Source organism: Canis lupus, chromosome 37 (genome assembly GCF_048164855.1).
Source record: "Canis lupus baileyi chromosome 37, mCanLup2.hap1, whole genome shotgun sequence".
NCBI classification, from domain to species: domain Eukaryota; kingdom Metazoa; phylum Chordata; class Mammalia; order Carnivora; family Canidae; genus Canis; species Canis lupus.
Genome location: NC_132874.1, coordinates 11,261,641 through 11,285,167, shown reverse-complemented (window position 1 = coordinate 11,285,167; position 23,527 = coordinate 11,261,641). Strand labels below are relative to the sequence as shown.

Sequence of the window (23,527 nt, the reverse complement as noted above, 5' to 3'; positions counted from 1 at the left end):
GGAGGAGCAGGCTCCCTGGGGGATTCGATTCCACGACCTGAGCCGAAGGCAAATGCTCAACCACTGAGCCACACAGGTGGCCCTGCAAAAAAAAAAAAAAAAAAAAAAAAAAAAAACTTTTATACTCAGATTTTTTTTCCCCCCACCGCCGAGGTCTAAAATGAGGAGCGATCCTTCCGCCTTCCAACAGCCCACGGCGGCAACCCCCGGGGGGGCGCGGGGGCAGTTTGCTCCGGGCTCGGGGTTGCTCCCTTTGCCTTGGACGTTCACCTCCCGTAGGCGTTCTCGCAGCGACCCAAGGCTCCTGGAGAACAGTGGATCCCAGGCAGGCAGAGGGGCGCCCCAGCCCCGGGGCCGCTCGCCCGGCTCGGAGCAGCGTCGCGCAGCGGGCGGGGGCGGGGGCGGGGGCGGGGGCGGGGGCGGCCGGGCCCCGGGCCCCAGGCCCCCTCCCCGCGCAGCCCTCCGCGCCCGCACGCCGCCACCTCCCGGGCCGCCCGGGGGAACTCAGCCGCGGCCGAGCGGGCGCCGCTATTGGCTGGCCCGGCGGCGGAGGCGGGGCGCGGCCGCTGATTGGCTGGGGCCGCCGCCGGAGGGGGCGGGGCCACTATATGAGCGGAGTCCCCGGCGCGCCGCAGGCAGTCGGGCTGCTGGAGTGCGGCGCCGCCGCGGGGACCCGGGCGGGCGGGCGGCCGGCGCGCGGGCGGAGGGCGGGGGCGCGGGGCGGCGGTCTGCGGCGCTGCAGCCTCCCGGGGGCCAGCGTCGCCGAGCCCGGGGCTGCCTGTGAGCCGCGGCGAGGCGGCAGCCCCGCGCGCACAAGGAGGAGGCGGCCGCGGCGGCAGCGCCGGCCCCAGCCATGCTGTGCTATGTGACGAGGCCGGACGCGGTGCTGATGGAGGTGGAGGTGGAGGCGAAAGCCAACGGCGAGGACTGCCTCAACCAGGTGACGGCCGGGGCCGGGCGGGGGCGGCGGTCCCCAGAGGCCGAGGGGCCTCGCGGCGGCGCCAGGAGCCTCCCGGGGAGCGGACGGCGCTGCGGCGGCCCGGCGGGGAGCGCCCCCCCCTCCTCCTCCTCCTCCTCCTCCTCCTCCTCCTCCTCGCGGCCGTGGGGCCCGCGGTCCCCGCAGGCTGGCAGCGCGCGGGGGGGGGGGGCCGGGGGGACGCGCGCGGCGGGCTGCCCCCCCCCCCCAGCCCCGCACTTTCCCGGAAGAAGGCGGCCCGGCACACCTGCCGCAGGTGTGTGCATGATGCCGCCTGTCGGGTCCCCCGCGGGGTCTGGCGGTGCCACCTGAGCCCCCAGATGAGGTGGCTGCTGGGCAGACAGGCGACGCTCTTGTCTCTTGCTGCTTCTCCAATGCACCGTCCACCTGCACCTCCCGGTTTGCGGGGCCCCCGAGGGCCGCGGGTTTGGGTCACCCACTCCGTTGCCTTGAAAGCACGCATTCCCCTTAGGAGTAACGACGAATGGCTCGAAACTGCACGTTGGTATGACAGACAGAAAACCTGGTCTCAAGGGGAACGCTGTGCCCTCAAACCCCCTAGACCTGAGCTGTGTGGAAAACCTCCTAGCTGACACTTGTGGCGTGTTTCCTCACCGTGTTTGTTTCTTGGAGTCCAGATGGTTAAAATTGTCCAGATAATCTGCCAAATCAGCGGTGCGGATTGTGCTGGTGGAGGGGATTCCGGTGATTGGAATAAGAGAAAATAACCCTGTAGATTGCCTCCCTCGGCCTTTCTGGAAGGCTACTCTCGAGGACTCCTTTCTCCCTACTGCAGTTGACGGTGTCCTAGGTGTTAAAGGAAGCACAAAGCCTCTCTGTTGGTTTAACAACATTGGGACCTTAGAACTTTGTTCTTACAGCTTAAGGCAGGAATTGTAGCACCTTTGTTGAACGTTGTGAAAAGCAGGCAGGAAGCTTGCACCCAGACGGTGTCCTTGGGTTTGCTTTGACCACATGGACCATTTGCTCATCCGTATTGCACTCCTTTTCTGTTCTAGGTGTGCAGGCGGCTGGGAATTATAGAAGTTGATTACTTTGGACTGCAGTTTACGGGTAGCAAAGGCGAAAGTTTATGGCTAAATCTGAGAAATCGGATCTCCCAGCAGATGGATGGGCTAGCCCCTTACCGGCTTAAACTGAGGGTCAAATTCTTCGTGGAACCTCATCTCATCTTACAGGAGCAGACGAGGTAAAGTGGCACTGAAATAAACCAATGTCACATACATAGACCTTTGATTCCGTTTAGAAAGGGCTGTTGCACCTCCCCAGAGATGTTCACAGGCAAACGTGGTTGACACAGAGTGAGTTGGTTCCTAACTGAGAAGTTTTCCACGGCTCAGCCCTTTTGTTGAGGTGAAGAGGGAACCGCCTAGTTGGCCTGGGGTATGTTTTCTGTCTCTTGTGGTTTTTTTTTTTTGTCTTTATAAACAGCAAGGGGCAGGGCTGGATTCTTGTGAACGCTGGAGATCAGTGCCACAAGGCAGAAAAAAAAAAAAGGTTAAAAAACCCAACTGACTTCCTGATAGCCGCATCAAATGCCCGATAGTAACCTCTGCCTCAGCAGTGTTACTACAGGTCATTGTAGAGGGTTCTAACAGAAAGCAGGAAACAGTTCCTCTTGGGTTACTTAAACTTGGTCAATTTAAGCCTAGTGTCAAATTACAACATGTAGCAAAGCGCTCCATCTGACTTCATGCAGAATTTTGGAAGTTTTTAAGCATCTTGAAAACTTAGTAGAAAAACACTGTAGGGCCGGTGTAACGGAACTTGAACCCACACATCTGTAACACAGGATTGTTTAGATTTGACTTTATCTCTTTACTTGTAGAAAACCACCAGCAGTGGTAGACAACTGGAGCACGTGGGTGCCTTTTTCAAACAGAAAATGTTTTCTCCCCCTGGACTGTCTGTAGTACTTTTCAAGGATGAGCCAAATTAGGAAACTGGCATTCAGTATTTATTGCTGAAATGCAAGAGACCTGAATCTTATAGTGGCATGTTAAGAAAAAAAGAAAGGAAGAAAACGACTTTTAAAGACAACAAACTTTGGATCTGAGTTCTGATATTTTTCATAATCCTTTGGGTTGGAAATTCACCACACATGAAAAATGTGTGACAATCTCAAGGTATGATAAGTGAGCAAAATCCTTTAAGGGTTCTCATGTCTTTTTTTTTTTTTTTTTCTTCTCCTCTGCTAAAGGACTGATGGAAACATATTTTGAAATACTGTTCATTTGAATTTGAAATGTCTCTTCTACCTGGTTAGGGAGCTTTAAACAGTGAGGGAGATGTTCAGTTTTATTTCTGAGGCAAGCTAGTATATCAAATTCTTAGTGTTCGTGGAAATCTCTTGCAAAATATTCACATGATTGCATGTGTAGTAAGGCTGTTTTAGCTGTTTATGTTAATCAGAATAGGTTGTGTTTTGTTTTTGTTTTTTTACCTTAAAGCAGACTTGTGAAGGTTTCCACTCTGTACTTCAAGATAATGGAGTAGAGTAAGAGAAGAGGACACACACACACACACACACACACACATATTACAACACATTGGACTTTTCATTGTGTAGTTTTATCATGGTTTTATCATGTAGATTTATCATGATATCAATCCTTTCTGGGTCTCCAGATGCAAATCTGCCTTGAGGATATGAATTTATTTTTTAAGTTTGCAGCAGCTTTGAGGACCAAATACATCTCATTTAAACAATGGCTGAAGTCATAACAGCATGATCCAATTGTGTTATGAATGATGAAGACTTTAAAGTGTGCTCTTAGATGGTCTTTACCTGTGCTTTTCTGCAATTGAGTTAATAGCCATTATTAAGTCTACTTTATTCCTGCAGGAAATAGAGAGATTCTGTGAATTAGAATAGAAATCAAATTTCCTTCTTTGTTGACTCAATTGAGATTCATGCCTAATAGTGCTCAAGAGAATACATGTACCTGGTTAGCCTAGGTAACTTTAATTGATTTCAGTTCCTTTTGAAATCTTATTAAAAAATTAGCATGGCCTAAGCATTTGACTTGCTTTTATAAAATATTGGTGAATTTTACTTGTTTTTCATGGGGTTGTCCAAAATACAGAATTTGAAGAAATTGGCCCCTAAAGCATAGAGCATTCTGCTTTAATAACTGATTTGTAATTAGCATTTGTACCTTTTCAGCAGGATTCGGAAGTTATACTGGGTCCAGTGGAATTACAGTTAGCATTGTTTTTGTGTATATGATACTACTGAGCAAAAACACTGATTTTCCCTAATGTCACATTAGCCAGATAAAGCTGGGTGGTAAACTTCTTGATATTTAATGATTCGTTATAAAATATTTATGTAAATTGCCATGAAAATAAAAGAGATCTATTTACCTAGTCTGTAAACTCTGCTCTGCCAATCCGGCTATGAGCCGTGCTTTTCTACTATCTCAAAGTCAAGCCACGAGGGTAAGTTTAGTATACTGAAAGTGTCTAGACAGTTTATTAAATGGCACTGAAATATCCTGGCCAAATTGGCCTCTGTGGAGAATTAAAGTAGCCTCCTTACAGTAGAGCTGGTACGTGGGGGCAGTGAATATATTAGTTCGCATCAGATGAGGGAGGCTGCTGCAGAACGGCAGGCAGGAAGGCCTGTTTGTAACAGGAGAGTACTAGGGGGAAGCAGAAGTCCCTCATTCTAGGTGCATCTCTGTCCCCCAACTACCAGACTTCTAAGACTGAGCCAGCCCTGAGCTTCATCTCAGTTGAAAGCCCAGGAAGAATTTATCTCTCAAAAATCACTTCTACTGTAAATTTTTCTTTGCTTCTGTGTCCTCTCTCTTATTTTCCTTAAAGTTTTCCTAAATATATTTTGCTGAAGACAAAGAAGGGAAGAAAAACCATATCAAGTGTCTGCTTAGATTGATAACAGTTAATCTGGCCTCTGATTTGGCCTAATTTTAGATTTGGTTCTTCACCCAGAATATTATGCTTGACTTGAATCGGGGCTCTGGAAGGTAACCAGAGAATCTTGTTCAGATTCAGCTGGCACATTTCAGAGACAGAGACACACAGGTAGATTCAGCAGATGTTTGCTATGCTGTGCATTAAAACTAAAAGTGAAACTCATGTATTCTGGAAGTAGATGTGAAATAATAGTGATCTTTGAAATTCTTGCCTTTCAAAGGTTCTCAGTTATTCATAGCAATTCAGACCAGATTTTGTCAACATTTCCAAAGCCAGAGATTTGAGGATTCTATGCTTCATCTTCAGAGATGGTGATTATACCACCCACTGCAATAAAATCTTGTTTCTCCTGACTTTGCTACATTTAGGCAGAGTTCTCTGATCTTTGCTAGGGGTGTTCCTGCTTCCTCAAGACTCACCAACACCTGAATTCTCTTTCCCAGAAGTGAGCTCAGGACAAGTGAGCCTCCCGTGAATCCTGAACTAAATGTTCAGGAAAATGCTGTAATCCTGAGTGTTGAATCTCATCAAGATTTCAGTGATGCAAGTGAGTGGTGTTGAGTTTGACTCATCCCTCATTAAAGCCCACTGTCCTTCAGACTTCACGCAGTCATCCCTCCTTGGGAAAGCCTTTACTGAGCCTTCTCAGGAGACTGAACCATCCCAAGACATCATGTAGCTTTCCTTTCTAGAGTCTAATGAGCGTATAACACTACCATTTTCCTATGTGACAATTTGTTTATTGTCAGCTACTCTAACAATTTAAACTCCATGAAGCAGGGGGTTGAGCAACATTATATTCCCCAGAGTCTGCCAAGTGTCTGGTGCATAAACATTTGTTGAATCAATGAATTAAGAAATTAGAAATAAATAAAAATGGGGTTAGCTGATATTGATAATAGAAGTCTCCTTATGGCTAGTGAAATGTTGGCTAGTTTGCTTCTAGAACTTGAGAAGTTTGAAACTGTCTAAAAGAAGTCTTGCCATTAAAAAAATGTTTTGTAGTGTTTATTCTCTGTTAAGAACTTGCTCAGCTCTCAGCATTTTTTTTGCTTCCTTCCTTCACTCCCTCCACCCCACCCAAGCCTTTTGTTTATTGTGGCTATTAGTTCTCATCTAAAATGAATGACCATTCGCCTGGACCTTTTATGAAATTCAGATAGTTTTCAAGCCCCAGGCTCACTTAGCCTAATTTTCAGACAATGAATAGGTTCTAAATACTTATGGAACCCAGGCTTTCCATTTCTCCCAACAAAAATCCCTTAGATGTCAAAATCTAGGGAAGGTGACGTCATTGAAATCCACAAAGCAAATGCCACACACAAACCATAGGCCGAGTTGAGGTGACAATCTTGAATATGTTCAAACCAAATCACATGGATCCTAGCCAGGGCCTGTAATCATTTTCAAAATCTTTTAATACATTGTCGGTGTCGGTAAAGGTTGCTCTGCATAATTTACCTTTGTGGGATTTGGGATGGATATATTCTGTAGGATGCTGTTACAGCAGTATTTATCTGATATAAAGGTGTCACTGTGTTTTTCATATCGACTCTATGCCAAAAACTGGAATGACACATTGTTTTTTCTTTTCTTTGTTCTGTATGACCAAACACAAAATAGGCCTCAGGAAAGAAAAGCAGATTTCTATATTGTTTTCCAAAAGTATTCATTAGATTTCTCAATTCTAATTTATCTATTAAGTCTTTTCTTTTTACTAAGAGTATAGGATGTTTGCATGATCATGTGTTTATATTAGCCACAGGTCTCCCAGCTGGGCACATTCAGTGTCTTTACAAATTTCTCATATGGGTGTATTTGTATGAAGTATGCAATGAACATTAAGAAATAGATTTTTTTTTTATGTAACCAAAATGGACTTTTAATTTAAGCCTGTTGTTTTAAATGAAACTTGACTATTTAGATGATACATAGGGTCAGACTCAGGGTGACAGTGTTTTACTGCTCCAGGGTCATACCCCACTGTAGTCTGCTTCCAGATCTCTCCTGGATTAACAGTACTCCTCACAATCTGGACCGTTGGGAGAGATCTTGAAGGTAACACTTTGAAACTATAGGATTGCCTGGATTATTGCTTGTCTAGGTCAGGTTTCTGTTGTAAGTAAGCCTATTTTTTTCCCCAAGCGCAGATCTCATGCTTCTTGTAATTACTTTTGAAGTTGGGGGTTTCCCGCCCCGCACCCCCATATCTTTTAACTGCTTTGGAACCTGAGGAAGAGCAAATTTGTCTGTGGTTCCCATTTTCCATTTTGGGTATTGAGAAGGATTTCCTTAAGCTGAATAGAGACCTGACTTGGTAATTATTTGGTCCTTTCAGTTTCTCAATTGCAAACCTTCCATAGAGTATAGTAGATTTGATAGTTCATTTTAGGTATAGGTAACCGCTATTCATTCTGAACCATGACCATAAGGATTTTCACTAGTGTTACTCAACTTCTTATTATGAAAATTTACAAACACGCAGATAAGTTGAAGGTTTTTACAGTGAACAGCCAATACCCCCATCTAGATTCTACTATTAATAGTTTAATCAGTTTAATATACTTGCTTTATCACATATTTATTTTTGATATTTTTCAGAATAAGTTATGGGTAAGTACACTTCCCCCTAAAGACTTCAACAATGCATATCATTAAGTAGAACTCTGTATTTGTCTATAGTTTTTTTTCTTTTGATACAATACATATGATGAAATGCATAAATCCTAATTATCCCATTTGATGAGTTTTGATGAATGGATGTGGCTGTTTAAACAAAATCCTTAGTGAGATTTAGAATATTACCGCCACTCCAGAAAGTTCCCTCATGCTCTTCTGAGGTCCATCCCTACCCTCAGGGCTTCCCCACTCCCACCTCCACCTCCCCCACCCCCTCACACCACAGTCAGGGTTGAATGTTTTTCTGGCATAGGTTAGTTAGGTCTATTCTTTTTCACACAGATGGAATCGTGAAGTGCATGCTCTTTTGTTTCTGGCATCTTTTCATTATAATTTTTTAGAGATTCATCGTATATATGTACATATATATCAATGACTTGTTCATTGCTAGGTAGGATTCCATCATACGAATATACTGCTCTTTGTTGATCCATACTTCTGTTGTTGGGTACCTATTTTTCAGCTATTCTGAGTAGAGCTGCTGTGGTCAAGTACAGTCTTTTGTAGACATATATTTTCATTCCTCTTGAGGAAATACCTAAGAATGGAATAGCTGGGCCACAGAAGAGGTCATCATTTAGTTAAGTAATTGCCAGGCCTCTTCCCTAAACTGTACCATTCTGTCCTCCCACTGAGAGTTTGAGTCCTCCCCCTCCCTGCCAGCCTTCTGGTGGGTGTGTTGTGGGTTTCATTGCTGTGTCTCTATAATTAATTATAGATTAATAAGTAATAATGCTAATTAATAATGTTAATTAATAATGTTAAGCACTTTTTTCACATACTTATTGGCCTTTCCTACAGATTCGTTTGTGAAGTATCTGTTCTAGTCATTCACCCATTTTTTCTGACTTGTTGCCTTTGTTTTTTTGAGCCATGGAGGTTCTTCATATATAACAGTTCCTTGTCAGAGAGGTGTTTTATAAATACAATTTCTCCTGTGACTTGCCCAATTTCTTTCTTTTTTTTTTTTAATTATTTATTAAATTATTTATTTATTTATTCATGAAAGACACAGAGACAGAAAGAGAGGCATAGATGCAGGCAGAGGGAGAAGCAGGCCCCATGCAGGGAGCCCGACGAGGGACTTGATCCCGGGACTCCAGGATTATGCTCTGGGCTGAAGGCTGGCACTAAACCACTGAGCCACCCAGGGATCCCCTCTTCCTTTCTTTTTTTTTTTTTAAGATTATTTATTTATTTATTTATTTGAGAGAGAGCACGTGGGGGTGGGGAGGGCAGAGGAAGAAGCAGACTCCCCAATGAGCAGGGAGCCTGATGTGGGGCTCAATCCCAGGACTCCAGGATCTTGACCTGATCCAAAGGCAGACGCTTAACCAACTGAGCCACCCCGGCACCCCTTGCCTGTTGTCTTAATGCTTTTTGATGAGTAGAAATTTTTAATTTTGGATAAGTCTAACTTATCCATTTTTCTCTTTTATGATTTTTCATGTGTCCTGAGAAACCTTTGCCTTCCCCCCAAGTGATAGCGATATTCTCTTATGTGTCATTCTAAAAGTGTTATGGTTATAGTTTTTACATTTAAGCCTACAATCCATCATGAACTGATATTTGTTCCAGTGGAAATTAAGATATAAAACCAAAAAAAGTATAGTAATTTTTTTTATTTGATAATTTTTAAATACAACTTGGCAGTTAGAGCTTGGTTTAAAATAAACTGATGTGGTTAACTGGCTCACTGGACTAAAGCAGGCTCATGGGTGGTCTCAGAGAGGGTCTAACTGGGTGAGGGACCCTGGATGGCCAGGGCCAGTCAGGTCTCAGGGGAAAAATACTGTCCAGTTGGTGGCCCTGGAGAGTTTTTAAAAATAGCTTCTTAGCCATTTTAAAGGTGTTTTAGGTTTGTTACTTAAATGTTGAGTCAATAGCAAATGTGAACATAGTTGATTTACGTTTGTGTCACAGAAAGTTCTTCAAAATGTCACTGGGAAGATACCAGAGGGCAGTGATTGAGCATAACCACCTGTGATGGGCAGGTCCGCAACCCCTGCTGGTTTGCAGAAAGTTCTACTTTGATTATTAGACAATTTCTAATGAGACAAGCTAGTGTTCAGAGGACAGTTCTCTGCTTATTGTTCTTAAAAGATAAATGCCCTAACTTTATTCCTTAAAATTATGGAAAAGAATTAATTTTTAAAGTAGAGGAAATTTGAAGTACTTAGAAACAAAAAGTATATGTGACTTTTTTTTAAGTTAGAATATGGCTGTCCTTAATATTACTCCCTTTTTTTTTTTTTTTTTTTTTTTTTTAATCTTCCAAATGCTACAGAAAGTGAATTCATTTGTACCCATGGTGCAAAGACTTGAGTGAGCCAGAATATTTTACTTTGGGCATCTATACTGAACCACATACTGACAGTATCCATTTTCTTAATAACTGAGTAAAACTTGAAGAACCACACAGCCAGAAGAATGTTTAGAAAATGCGGTTTGAGCTTATGTCTGCAGGACATATTCACAGACATTTGCTTAAGACAAAGAAGTAAGTTGTTTTTTTCTCCCCCCAGAGGCTTTCTTTCTGTTTGTGATTCTAGCATGTGGCCTAAAGCGAGTTAGATATGTCAACCACTTTTGATCTTCAGTTAACAAAAAAAAAATTCACTGCAGGCATGACTTCTTTGACCCCATCTGCTTATTTTGATATTACCAGTAATCTTTCAACCATTTTACAAAAAGAGATAGGAGAACATCCATGAACTAGACAGTTACAGAGCAGATGGCTCAAGAGAAAAATAATAGGAAAAAAATACTTGATTCAAAATCACCCCACTAACTATTGAGCCATCACTGGATTCCTTGTGGGAGTGTGTCTCCGAGCTCTGGCCATCCCCCCTCTTGGGAAGAGCACATTAAATAGTCTGTTGATGGCTCACCACAGCTGGTGACCCTGGCTGTCACTGCTCTCTTGAGGTGTTCTCCTGGAGAGCATAAACTTGTCACCCAAAAACCAGTTTGTGGCTGGGGTTACTGTGATAGAAGATGTTCCTTTGCACTAAAAGGCTGTAAGTTCTAAAAGGATCTATCAGATATGTTCACCCTGGGGTTACATAAACAATTATGACAAATCATTGTTGACTCGAAATGGAAAGGTCGCTTTTTTGCCATGAAACTGCAAAATAGAGGAAGGGCCCTGTCAGGAAGTTTATGTAAATGGTAAAGAGGAGGATTCTTCTACTTCTAGGGTATTGATTGCATCCATCCCAGAATACAGAGTATGGAGAAAAGGCCGTTTGTCCTCCTGCTCCTCTGTTTTAAAATTCTGACCCACAGGCTGAGAAAAGATCAGCATTAGGTCTCAGACTGCTGACCACCTGTTAATATTCTGTTACTGCTTCTTTGCCTTTGATTTTGGCAGCTGCCTCTCTAGAAGCAGGCGTGGATAGTTTGGAAAGAGACATTGGATCGATTTTGCAGGCTAAACTTGCACAAAGCAGAAAACTAGTCTCTAGGTTGATGCTAGGGAAAGAAGTTAAAAGATACTTCCACACGAGCAGTAATTAAATTGAGAAGACTTGGTTTGTGGCAATACCCCTTAAAATCTTTTCAGTACATAATTTCTTTTCTAACATAAGCAAGTATTCAGATCTTTGTTTCCAGCTAACGCCCCCTCAACTCCCCTGTGAATACAGAGACAGAGATGTGTTAACCAAGATGAAGTTCACTGAATGGCCATCTAAAAAGCCTTTTGAGAGCTGAAGCAATGTTGTAACACCAAGATTGTACAAGAATGCTAGCCCTCACTGCTCAGATAGCTATTTTAAAACAAGCTATTTTTGTGGTTATTTCTTTGCCCCGGTAGGGACCCCCTTCTCAGTTTAGTGCTGTGTCAAAAATACTTTAAAGACTAGCAGATGTTTGGGTTAATAAAAACCATGCTTATCTTCTTTCGGTGCTTTTACGCATTCTTACTGTAATTTCTTCATTGGGACTTTGAATAAAGAAAAACCTGCAGTCTTTGGCAGAATCTGATAATTTTAAGTATTTCTTTATCATTCTAGAACACACAAAATATTGAATTTAAACATCTCTTAAAGGAAGATTAATGGCTCTTGTCTGCCTGACATTTTGAGACTATCCATTAGAGCACCCCCACCTCCCGCCTTGTATTTCTAGCCCTGCTTCCTTCTGCTTTTCTGATATTGCTCATGTATCTCCTCTACCTGGGATGTCAGGCATAAGGCTAGTATATAAATAAAAGCACTGTTGAGTACTGGAATAAGGGTATCTAGCTCAAGTGGGAAGCTGGACTTATGAGCTCTATTCAGAGCAGTGTCGGAGCTTTACTCCTGGTTGTAATTCATTTGTTAATGGAAAGAATATTCTGGTATTTAAGCAAGTTTGAGAGGTTATAACAAGTCATCAAAGGAAGGTTACACCCCTACATTTCCCAGAGACAAATTTTATAACCTAGGCCAGTCTGTCCATGGCAGTTTTAGATACTCTGTTGAGAATCTTGGGCAATCTGGATTAGTGACAACGGTATAGGGAGTTTCCTAGGAGTGTCTAAGTCTGACACACCTTAGTACACACCTTAGAATAAAGATAGAATGTAGTATCCTATGCAATCAGGACAGGCACAAGTGGAGTGGCATGTGGGTGGGGAGAAACTAACCTTGGACCATGTGCAGTGTTCCATCCATTCACGGAGCCCTCTGGTGCTAGACACTTGGGAAGTCCATTTACATGCAGCCAACTGTAGTAGAAGTTGGAATATGTCAAGTACTCTAATAGAGGAATACACAGTTTGCATATGATGTGGGTGAAAGGGTATCTAAGTGAGGGGGCACAGAAAGAATGCCCCTCGGGGCCTAGGGAGCAGCCAAGACAAAGACACGGGGATGTGAACATGCTTGGTCTTTCCAGGAAGAATTGTCCCTTTCTGGGGGCATAGTGGCTGGAGGGAAGGATGGGACATGTGGGTGCGCATTGGGGGCCAGACCCGCAGAACCCTGGCTTCATGCTAACAGCACACTTCCTCAGCAAACAGTTGGGATTCCTTGAAGGATTTTGGGCAGAGAAACGGCAAGCTTATCCCAGAAGCAGTAGCTGGGAAGGTGGATTAGCAGAGTCTACAGAAATCGGGAGATTGTAAATTCTTGGATAGTTGAGAGCCCCAAGTAGGATGTAGCAGGTATTAATAGGAAGACTGTAATGGACTTTAAAGGGTTTTCAGCAACAAAGTAGGTGAAAATAAAACAAAGAATCAAAAGTGGGTCTGTGGTTAAAATAACAAACCAGACTCCGATTTCCACTGGCATAAAAAGTGGGTTTGGGAAGGAAAACAGTGAGTTTGCTTTTGAACAAAGTGAAATTAGGATACTGAACATCCAAGTGGAGACCTCTATAGGCAATTGAACATTTGAATATGATGCTTAGATAAGCAGGGACAAAAACTAGACATTTGTGGGTCCTTTGAATAAAGGTAAGGCTCTCTGATATCAGGTCCATGTCAAGATCAAGTTTTTCTCAAGATAATTTATTTTAAAAATTTTTTAAAAATTTTAATGCAGAGACTTGTGAAACTATTTTATATTTGGTAACTTCAGTGTTACTGAACTTGCCTTAATTAGTTTTTGGGTTTTTTTTTTTTTTTTGGTCCGGGTTATACTTTTTATTCCAGAGAAACTTAAAGGATTCTTTGTGGCGAGCATTTTTGAGGTGGCTTTTTATTTACTTATGTATTTATTTTTTTAAAAAACTTTAAAGGTTTTATTTGAGAGAGAGAGACCATGCATGTGCAAGCAGGGGAAGGAGCAAAGAGAGAAGCAGACTCCCCACGGAGCAGGGAGCCTGATGTGGGGCTAGATCCCAGACCCTGGGATCATGAATTGAGGTGCCCTGGGGTGGCTTTTTAAATTACTGTATTTTCCTTTACCTGAAAGGGATCGTGAAGTTGCCCAGCAGGTTGAACTGGATACCAAACTAGTCCCCTAGGATAACCTCCTCGCATTGCTTTGCAGGCATATCTTCTTCTTGCATATCAAGGAGACCCTCCTGGCAGGCCACCTCCAGTGCTCCCCAGAGCAGGCAGTGGAGCTCTGTGCCCTCCTGGCACAGACCAAGTTTGGAGACTACAATCAGAACACTGCCAAGTACAGCTACGAGGAGCTGTGTGCAAAGGAGCTCTCCAGCACTACTCTGAACAGGTGAGGCTGCATTGGGGCGACTGTTTGGATCCATAGAGCTAGTAAATTTATACATGATTCCCAAAGAACATGAATCTATGGTATGTATATAGAGATAATTGGTGAGGTTAAGACTAGACCATTGCCCAATTTAGCCAGTTATTTTCAAAAGATTCTTAGCTTTTTCTTTGAGAAATTTACAGACAACAAAATATAATCTACCTAAATCAATGCCCTTAAATAAAATGCTACAAAACAGGAATTTTTTAAGTCTCTGATCTCTGAAGAATGCAGATCTGTCCGAAAGTCCATCATGTATATTGGTATTTCCTTTATCCTCGCAAGGAAACCAAGAGACCTAATGTAGGTGTCTTAGTTATCTATTCTGGGGGAGAAAGTTACCCCAAACTTAGTAGCTTACAACCACAGACAATAGCTCACCTTTCTGTGGGCCAGAAATCTGGCTGTGGCTTGGCTGAGTTCTCCAGCTCAAGATCTTTCATAAGGCTACAGGCAAGCTGTTGGAGTTCAGTGTCATCTGAAGGCTCAGCCAGAGGAGGGATCCCCTTCTGGGATCCCCACGTGGTATGTTGGCAGGACCTTATCCTAACCTCACTTCGTAGGCCTCTCCAGGAGGCTGTTTCATAACATGGTAGCTACTGATGATAAGCCATCAGACAGAGCAAGAGAGAACACCCAAGACAGAAGTCAAAGCCTTTTTAGAACTTAATTTCAGAAGTGAGTGACATCCCATCACTTTTACCATATTCTGTTCATTAGAAACAAGTTAGGAATCCAGTGGTTTATTAACACAGCAGGTACCCAACACACAGGTGGAGGGTATTGTACAAGGATGTGTATACCAGGAGATGGGGATCTTGAAGGACTGTGTTAGAGGCTGGCTGCCACAGCAGATAAAATAAATCCTGCATTTTTGTTTTTTTTCAGTTGCAGGTGATCTAATCAATCCCTTCTAATGCTATATCATAATGAAACTTACAAAGTAAGTGTAGATACCTGCAGGAGAAGTTCCTACATACAACATTTCTTATGTTTGCTTTTAGAGATTTTCCATAATTCTTCCAATTCACCCCTCTCCGGCATCCCCACTTGCTTTTTTTGCTGAATAATAATATTTGAGATCTGCAAGGGTGTCTTATAAGTATTTTAGTCAATTTGCTAAATAAATGCAGGATCATTGCTATATTGCTCTAAGTCCTTGTGATATACAAATGGCAGCATCTACAGGATTTCCTGGTAAAAATAGTACAAATTTCTTTCTGAAGACCACGGAAGTTCATCTCTCCATGCCTCTCTGCCCTTTTGGTGTCTGACAGCATTGTTGCAAAGCATAAAGAGTTGGAGGGGACCAGCCAGGCGTCGGCCGAATACCAGGTGTTGCAGATTGTGTCGGCGATGGAAAACTATGGCATAGAATGGCATTCCGTGAGGGACAGCGAAGGGCAGAAACTCCTCATTGGGGTTGGACCTGAGGGAATCTCAATTTGCAAGGATGACTTCTGCCCAATTAATAGGTAACCTACGTTTTAAAGTTTTATATAGCCCAAAGCTTACTCTTTGTAGCTCTGCATCCGAAAATAGATAAAACTGTAAAGGGATTTGCTAGACACTCATCTTTTAGGAATCAGATGTTTCATTTTGGGCACGTATATTAATTTTATTCAGGCCTTAATAACTGTTTAATTATTTTTATTTTATTTATTTATTTTTGTAAGGGTTCATTTATTTGAGAGCGAGAGAGAGCATAAGCTGGGGGAGAGGCAGAGGGAGGAGGAGAAGAAGCAGGCTCCCCACTGAGCAGGGAGCCTGATGTGAGGACAGGATCCCAGGACCGTGGGATGATGACCAGAGCTGCAGGCAGATGCTTAACCTGCTGAGCCACTCAGGCGCCCCTTAATTATTTTTTAAACTATGAATTCAAGTGCACTGTGGTGAAGGTGTCGTTTCTACCTACACACACACACACACACACACACACACACACACACCCCACAGCTCACTGTGGCACTTCTGTCCACAATTGCTTTCTGATGACCTTTCTGACTAGGGAGCAGCGTGCTTACTGGTACCCCCAGCCAAGCATCTGATTTAACTGCAGGGTGCTGGGCCCAGGGCAATCCTACAAAGGCGCACACACGCTGACAGACCTCTGCTTCAGGGCTTGCTCACTTTTCTCTTCCCGTGTTTTAGGATCGCTTACCCTGTGGTGCAGATGGCCACCCAGTCAGGAAAAAACGTGTACCTGACCGTCACCAAGGAGTCTGGGAACAGCGTTGTGCTGTTGTTCAAGATGATCAGTACCAGGGCGGCCAGCGGGCTCTACCGAGCCATCACGGAGACCCACGCTTTCTACAGGTACCTAGCCTCTGTACACCGCCACAGCCTTGGCATCTGTCACAGCTCTGACTTTTCAGATGACAATAGGCTCCTATGGTTTCTGGTTGTAGTGTCTGTGCATCTTGTGCAGAATTTAAGAAATCCACTGCTTTCAAACATGTTGTTAGTTCTGTTCTACTTAGCAATGGAGTCTTTATCAACAGGGTCCTGCTTTTCCCACAAGGCATGCCTGTGAATGAGCTGCCCAGACACACTCCCCTGTTTCTCTTACCTTATTCTCTCATAGCACCTCCTCCCCCAGGAACTCTGGGCCTGTCCCGCGACTGCTTTTGCCTTTTCCTAGCTGGGTGACCTAAGTCATCCCTGTGGTAGAGCATCTATCCCAATCCTGCAGTGCACAGTAAGGATTTTCTAAGGACAATAGCGATACCCTCATTTCGTAAGGTGTGTTAGAGTAGACTTGTGGTTTGACCCACATATTTGAGAAATAAGAGCTGAGAAATTTAATTACGCTCTTAACCTTTTTTATGTTAAAATAGACACACAAATTTTGGAGCAGAATGGAAAATTTGAGAGAATTTTTAGCATAAAACCAAGAAAGAAGAAAATGTCCTTTTTTCTTGCCACAAGCGGTTTTTGACTATAACTCATATCCCTGGGGGTGGAGGCTCACATTCACTATTCTCTACATTTATGGCTGCTTTATCCGAGGTTCTCTGGGGACACTTGAGAAACATAGAGGTAGAATCATTGAAATGTTTAACACACATAAAACTGGAAGATTATACTTTCAGGCATGCAAACAAGAATATAAATATCTGCTGTGACACAAATATTCTTAGGCACAGTAGCATTTGAGGTCTGAGTCACAGAAATGCCCGGGCTTGTCAGTACTGAAGCAGACATTCAATATCTCCCTGCAGGTGTGACACAGTGACCAGTGCTGTCATGATGCAGTACAGCCGAGACCTGAAGGGCCACCTGGCCTCTCTGTTCCTGAATGAAAATATCAACCTCGGCAAGAAGTACGTCTTCGATATTAAAAGAACATCAAAGGAGGTATATGACCATGCCAGGAGAGCTCTGTACAATGCTGGCGTTGTGGATCTGGTTTCGAGAAGTGACCACAGCCCTCCCAACTCCCCGCTGAAGTCCTCGGAGAGCAGCATGAACTGCACCAGCTGCGAGGGCCTCAGCTGCCAGCAGACCAGAGCGCTCCAGGAGAAGCTGCGCAAGCTGAAGGAGGCCATGCTGTGCATGGTGTGCTGTGAGGAGGAGATCGACTCGACCTTCTGCCCTTGCGGCCACACCGTGTGCTGTGAGGGCTGCGCCGCCCAGCTGCAGGTGAGGGGGTGCTCGGGGGTGGTCCTCCTCCTCTCCCTTCTCCACACTGTTCACAGTCGATGAGCACCTGCTCTGTGCCAGGAGCAAGCCGAAAAGCCCAGCTGCACCTGGGAAGGGCCTTCGTATTTGGTGACTTCAAAGGTATTGCTCTTGGGAAACATTTTGGATTAACATACTACTTTCAACAATGTAATTGCTTTAAGTCATAGGCTTTTTTCAGGTTCTGGAAACAAGGCTCAGACTCACAAGGTAACACAGCTAGTTAGTAGGTAAGCCAGAGGCTGGAACCATTGCCTCCTGCTTCCTGACACATAGGAGGATGGTCTTTATTATTTACTTAAAATATTTGAAGAAGAATACTAAGAAGCTGTGGTGATAGCTCACTTTTGGTTCTGTGGGGGGATTGGTGACTGTGATTATTTGTGATTAATTTCCTTTTATTGCTGCATATGCCTCTAGGGGGCATCTTGCATTGGCTCTTAGTAAGCCAATCTAATTTTCACATTAATACAAAAAAATAAAAGCTCGTGTATGTTTTTCTTTTTTTGCATCTTACATTTCCCCTTATGATGATTTTTTTTCAATTCGTTTCATTTCTAAGAACTGTTCACTAAATATCATTGTGGTTTTATTTCAAAATTTAGCCCCAAATAATACCTGGTCTTTCAAAAGCTGCTAATTTCAGAGCTATTTTTAGGGTTATATACTGAGCCAGCAGGGTGCCTTCATCCTTCCTAAGAGTAGATCATGAGTCAATAACAAGGACTTACTTCTCCAGGAACTAGCTGGGCATTCTAGGGATTTGCCTTTTTCTGCCCACATGGGCTGACCTCTATGTCCTCCTCTGGCCAAGGGAGAGCAGTGCTTGCTGAGAAGCCAGCCAGAGACATAGAGCTGTGACCTGTGGCTCGGAGCAGAGCCATGTTCACTGGCCATGTGGCATCAACCCAGTGACGCTGGCCCGGATCAGCCCACTGAGCCAGGGACACCCAGACTCTGGAAGCGTCTCAGGTCTCCTGCATCACTGCCAGAGGGGTTGCACTCTGCCGTGCAGGGACCATAGCCTCCCCACACAGCAAGAATTCTTTGCTGATCTCTTTATTCATGGTGTCTGGTTTAGAGTGGGACTAAAAACATAATCAAATTGCCTGAGGTTTACACTTTTTCATAATATTTTGAATCCCTTGTAAGGTATGGACTTTCAAACTCGTTGGAAAGCAGAGATAGTGGGGCACCTGGGTGGTTCAGTTGGTTAAGCAGTTGCTTTCAGCTCAGGTCATGATCTCAGGGTCCTGGGATGGAGCCCTGCATCGGGCTCCCTGCTCCGTGAGGAGTCTGCTTCTCCCTCTGCCCCCTCTGCTCATGCTCTCTCTCTTTCTTTTCTCTCTCTCTCAAATAAGTAAATAAAATCTTAAGAAAGAAAGCAAAGATCTCTACCACTTGAGAGCTAGAAATAGTGATGACCACAACTTACACAGCACACACAATAGAGTAAGTGCCGCACGTGAACCCTGAAGATACACCCTTGAAGATGTCCTAACAAGTACTGTGGGCTTTTCTTTTCTAGTCCTGTCCGGTGTGTAGGTCACGCGTGGAACACGTACAGCACGTCTACCTGCCAACCCACACCAGTCTGCTCAACCTGACTGTAATCTGATGTGTTGTGCGCTTAACTGGCCATGCCACGTTTTCCCTGGACTGCACTACGACTAAACTATAAAAATGATAGATCGTGGAGAAGATAAATACTCCAAAACCCATCATCATGCAATATTGGGGAAAAAAAAAAAAAAAAGGAAGAATAAAAAAAATACTCGTCCCCACCAAACACGCCAGGCAAAGAATCAACAGCTGCAGTGGTGGGGGCCGGGAGGGGTCCTGGGACACGGACACGTTCCCTGGATGACTTCTTCTTCTCATCGAGTAAAAAAATAAGTAAAATGTGTGATGTCAGTTAAGTGGCAGCATAGCCAAAAAAGTGGGTACCTTTTAGGAAAGGACGTTGTTCAGTCTCCTCATATATTCCGAGGTAAGTTTCCTACTTGGAGCAAATTTTGTAAGAATTCGTTTTAAGAATTTTCCTTGGTTCTTTTTTGTATGATCATGGAGCTCTGAACATTTTAATAGGCAAATTTTTCTTAAAGAAACAGTCATTTTAATGTCCTTTCTGTTTTTATAACTTGTTCAAGAAGGATTGGAAGGTAAACAGATGTAAAGATCAGTTCTGTGACTTTTAAAAAAGTTGACGACCGAGTTGTCAGATATAAACCAGTCCGGCTAGTGGGAAACAGAGACCTCGGTATGCACGGCTTCCTTTCTCTCTGCCTCTGTGCCCTCACCCCCCACCCCAAGGCTTTCGATTACGAAATGCTACCAGTCTCATTGTAAGATTTCTGTGGAGTAGTCTGCACTCCTTGGGCTCTTGAGTCGGTGGGATATTTTATTTAAGTTGAAAAGGGAACACACGTTCCTTGGGAAGCAGACCGTTGCTCATGGGGATGAAGCTTTATGGTGTACAAACGGGAGGGGGTTCTCTACTTCTCCCAGAAACTCCACTCCAGCTTCATCCACTGGGGTTGCTTTTGCTTGAGCCATCAAGCCTTTTACAGCCTTATCGTAGATATCTTAGATATAGTATGCTTTTTTTTTCTTGGTAGTAAATGCTTAGGTATTAACTTTCGGTTGTCCCCTCCCTAGGTCTTTGAGGGGTTTCGAGTTTCTTTGTTTCTATATTCTTAATCACATTCTCCACTCCCACTTGGGCATTTTGGACGCTGGTCAGCTTGTGGGTTTTCTAGGACGTCGGGACACCTAGATGACCTTATTGGGTGCAATACTAGCTAAGTAAAAGCTAGAAGCCTACACCGTCACTTTACTGAGATTTCCGAGTATACTTTTCATATTGCCTTAATGTAGCAGTAATGTGTTTATGCATTTGTTTCTTTGCACAGACATTTTGTCAAATATTAAAACTCTACTTTTTTATGGCACATATTAGCATATAAGCCTTTATTCCAAGAGGTATTTATTTTTTCACTTGTAAAAAAAAAAAAATAATGTTTCCACATAAAGAACTCTGTTATATCCTAAAGGACTTCTGTCTTTTGTATTCAGGATAATAAAGACTTTAAAGCAAAAGTGGTGTTTGTGTCATCACAGTTATTATCATTTAAACCAGTTTTATTCACTAAAATTAGCATTGATAACATCATGCTTGGTATGTCCTTTGGTCCTATATGGAAAATTTGAAAATGTTGAAGGTATTGGCTCGGACCGAGAACATTTATCCTGTTACTCACTGCTCTGTTTTTTGGCCTGGGGTTGAAATGTAAGTGAAAATGGAGTAATATGTAAGCAGATGAAAAGTTAAAACTGGGGGCAGGACTAGAAGGTATTGGGGAGGGATAGGAATGACAGAGTTGGAAGTTAACCACTTAAACCCAATTAATGCCTCTAGTTAGTTGCCTGGTTGGGACAGGTGAGCGCCTGTCCGGGCCCAAGCAGCAAAGGTCTCTGGTGGCAGACTCCAGGACCACGTTCTGTGCAATGCCTAGCTGCTGCTGCTAGGATGCACCCTGAGCTCGCCCATCTGCGCTCTTTGGTGCTGCTCAGGAAGTGCTTGGTGTTGTCCAGAGCCCTGTACATCATGTATGTAGCTGATAATTATCTGTAGTAGTGGAAGGACGTGACTTCAACTGCAGTGGAAGTTCAGCCCAGTACCTGTATGATCATCTCCAGAAAATAATCTTTTAAAAATTGAAAGATGGGGATTCATTTTCTATGATTCCTAGACCTATATCAATCTTCCATCAAGTTCTAGCAATCCTTTCCTCACTAACCACATTTACTGAGTACCTAAGTAACTATCACATGCTGGAAATTTAACAGTGATCATGGCATGAATGATCTGTCACTGCTTTATATAGAGAGGTTACATAATACTCAAAGTCCTAGAACATCAGCCACCGGAGGAGTTGCAGCAAGGTCAAGTTGCAGCAGGGTCGTGGGGTCTTGAGAAGGGGTCATGAAATGTGGCAATAAGTAGGAGGTCTAGGGTTCTGGGAAAGTGGGTGTGCTTTGAGAAATAAAGGGGATACTACAAGATTGCCAGAGTAGTGAGCTGAGGATGGGAGTTTGGTACTGAAGGGAGTAAATCAGGATGGTCCTCTCGGAGGAGACCAGGCTAGAGAAGCATTGTGGTTTAGTATTTTCAGTCAGAGAGTGTGGGTGGGCATTGAGGAGACAGTCATGGACAGCATGAGTTAAAAGACACAGCAGGGAGGAATAAATGGAGAGAAGTGTCAGGAGGCCCTTCTGTCAAAAGACGCAAGTTATGAGACTTGATCAAAAGCATTCTTTCATCTTTTTATTAAAGGTTACAAAAATTAGTAGTGAAGCTAGAAATGGTTTTCCCATTTTCCCTACCCCATTCCCATATGTCTGTACTTATCCCATCACAGATGGGGACTCAAATGCAGTGTTGATAGGTTCTGGGGTTGTCCCCTTAACTGCCATTGAACATTGAGTATCAAAAGCCCCATGGGTGACTGCTCTTGGGTGAAGAATGATCTCTTCCAAGAAGAACTTGAGAAATGCCCTGTAGGACAGAAGTTTGAGCAAATGTCCAAGCACAGACATGGGGGAAAGTGCATTTACCAGTTACAAAATGTGTGCTTGAAAGAGGAGGAATGCAAGGGATGCCTGGGTGTTGAGAAAGCGCAGAAAATCAGGAAGACTAAAGCTTTTTTTTTTTTTTTTTTAAGATTTTATTTGAAAGCACAAACAAGCAGAGGGCAGAGGAAGAGGGAGAACCAGACTCCCTGCTGAGCCAAAACCCCAACGCAGGGCTTGATCCCAGGACCCTGGGATCGTGACCCAAGCCGAAGGCAGATGCTTAATGGACTGAGCCACCCAGGCACTCCATGGCCAAAGCTTTTAATACAGTTCCACCAAGCAATGGGAAAAAGCCTAGATAGATAGAATTTGAGCACAATCAAAATCTAAGACAAAAGGCAGCCATTTTTGTGTTTCTCATTGCTTCTCCTATTTAGTGCCTTCTCACAGAAATCCTAAACCATTGATGATTACTTTTGTTCATGTTTGCAGAATCTCCTTGAAGTGGGTTCGTTTAAAAACCACAAGATGTTAAAGAGTTCGCACTATGCCTTTTAAAAACAAGACTATGTTAGGAGCACAGAAATGACACAGATCAACGACACGTGCCAGTTGCTTAAAAAAAAAAAAAGTTCATACCAAGCAAAAGCTAAACATCTGTTGTTCATAATGTTTGTGCTGATGTTAAGGAGAAGGAAAATAAAGGTGTAAGCAAGCCCTCTATCTTCTTCTGGTTGAGAAGAAAATTCCTATATGTTTATGAAACAAAAAGGTGAATAATTTTTAAGAGCCAAAATAATGCCTGCATATGTATGTGTGTTTAGACATATGTATTATATATACATTATGTACATGTATTCTTATAATTTTCCCACCTCCGTCCTGTTGATACATATTTAGATCACTGTAGACTGGGTAAATTGAGGAAGGCATTTTGAAGTAGGTAAGTTCTGCATGTTGAATACAGAATTTCGAGTGCTGGGAAGGAAAATCAAGTGTGAAAATGGGGAATTGACGAGAAGCGAGAAGCAAAGGGCATAAGGGAACAGATACAGAAGAAGTAGAGCCAGATCCTGAAGAAAGAGCTTGACTGCTGGAATCAAGGTTCTGAGTTGGATTTGATAAGAGTGTAAAAGCAGTAGTAAGGTCTTTCTTCATCTGTTGATTCACTCAGCTTTTTATTCATTAACTTGGACATTGATTTATCAACTCAGAAAATATTTAATCAAGCACCTAGTGTATCAGACTCTCTGGGAGGCTTGGAGCAGTGGTTCTCGACCAGGGGCCCTTTATTCCCCCAGAAGGCAAAGGGCAGTGTCTGGAGACGGCATTGATCGTCACACTGGGGATGGGGTGCCACTGGCATTCACTGGGTAGGAGGCCGGGATGATTCCTGCAACTAGGAACTTTCTGGTTCCAAATGTCGATATTGCACCTGTTGAGAAATCCTGGG

The 23,527-nt window shown here is 43.5% G+C and overlaps 1 protein-coding gene across 1 annotated transcript; it reads left to right on the top strand.

Moving 5' to 3' along the window:
* Nucleotides 1-756: 756 nt before the first annotated feature.
* MYLIP (myosin regulatory light chain interacting protein) lies at nt 757-20,598 on the top strand. Its single transcript, XM_072814231.1, has 7 exons — nt 757-940; nt 1,996-2,186; nt 13,594-13,779; nt 15,096-15,293; nt 15,970-16,134; nt 17,040-17,460; nt 19,028-20,598. The coding sequence occupies exons 1-7, from the start codon at nt 854-856 to the stop codon at nt 19,115-19,117; spliced, it is 1,338 nt and encodes a 445-aa protein (XP_072670332.1). The 5' UTR covers nt 757-853; the 3' UTR covers nt 19,118-20,598.
* The last annotated feature ends 2,929 nt before the right edge of the window (nt 20,599-23,527 follow it).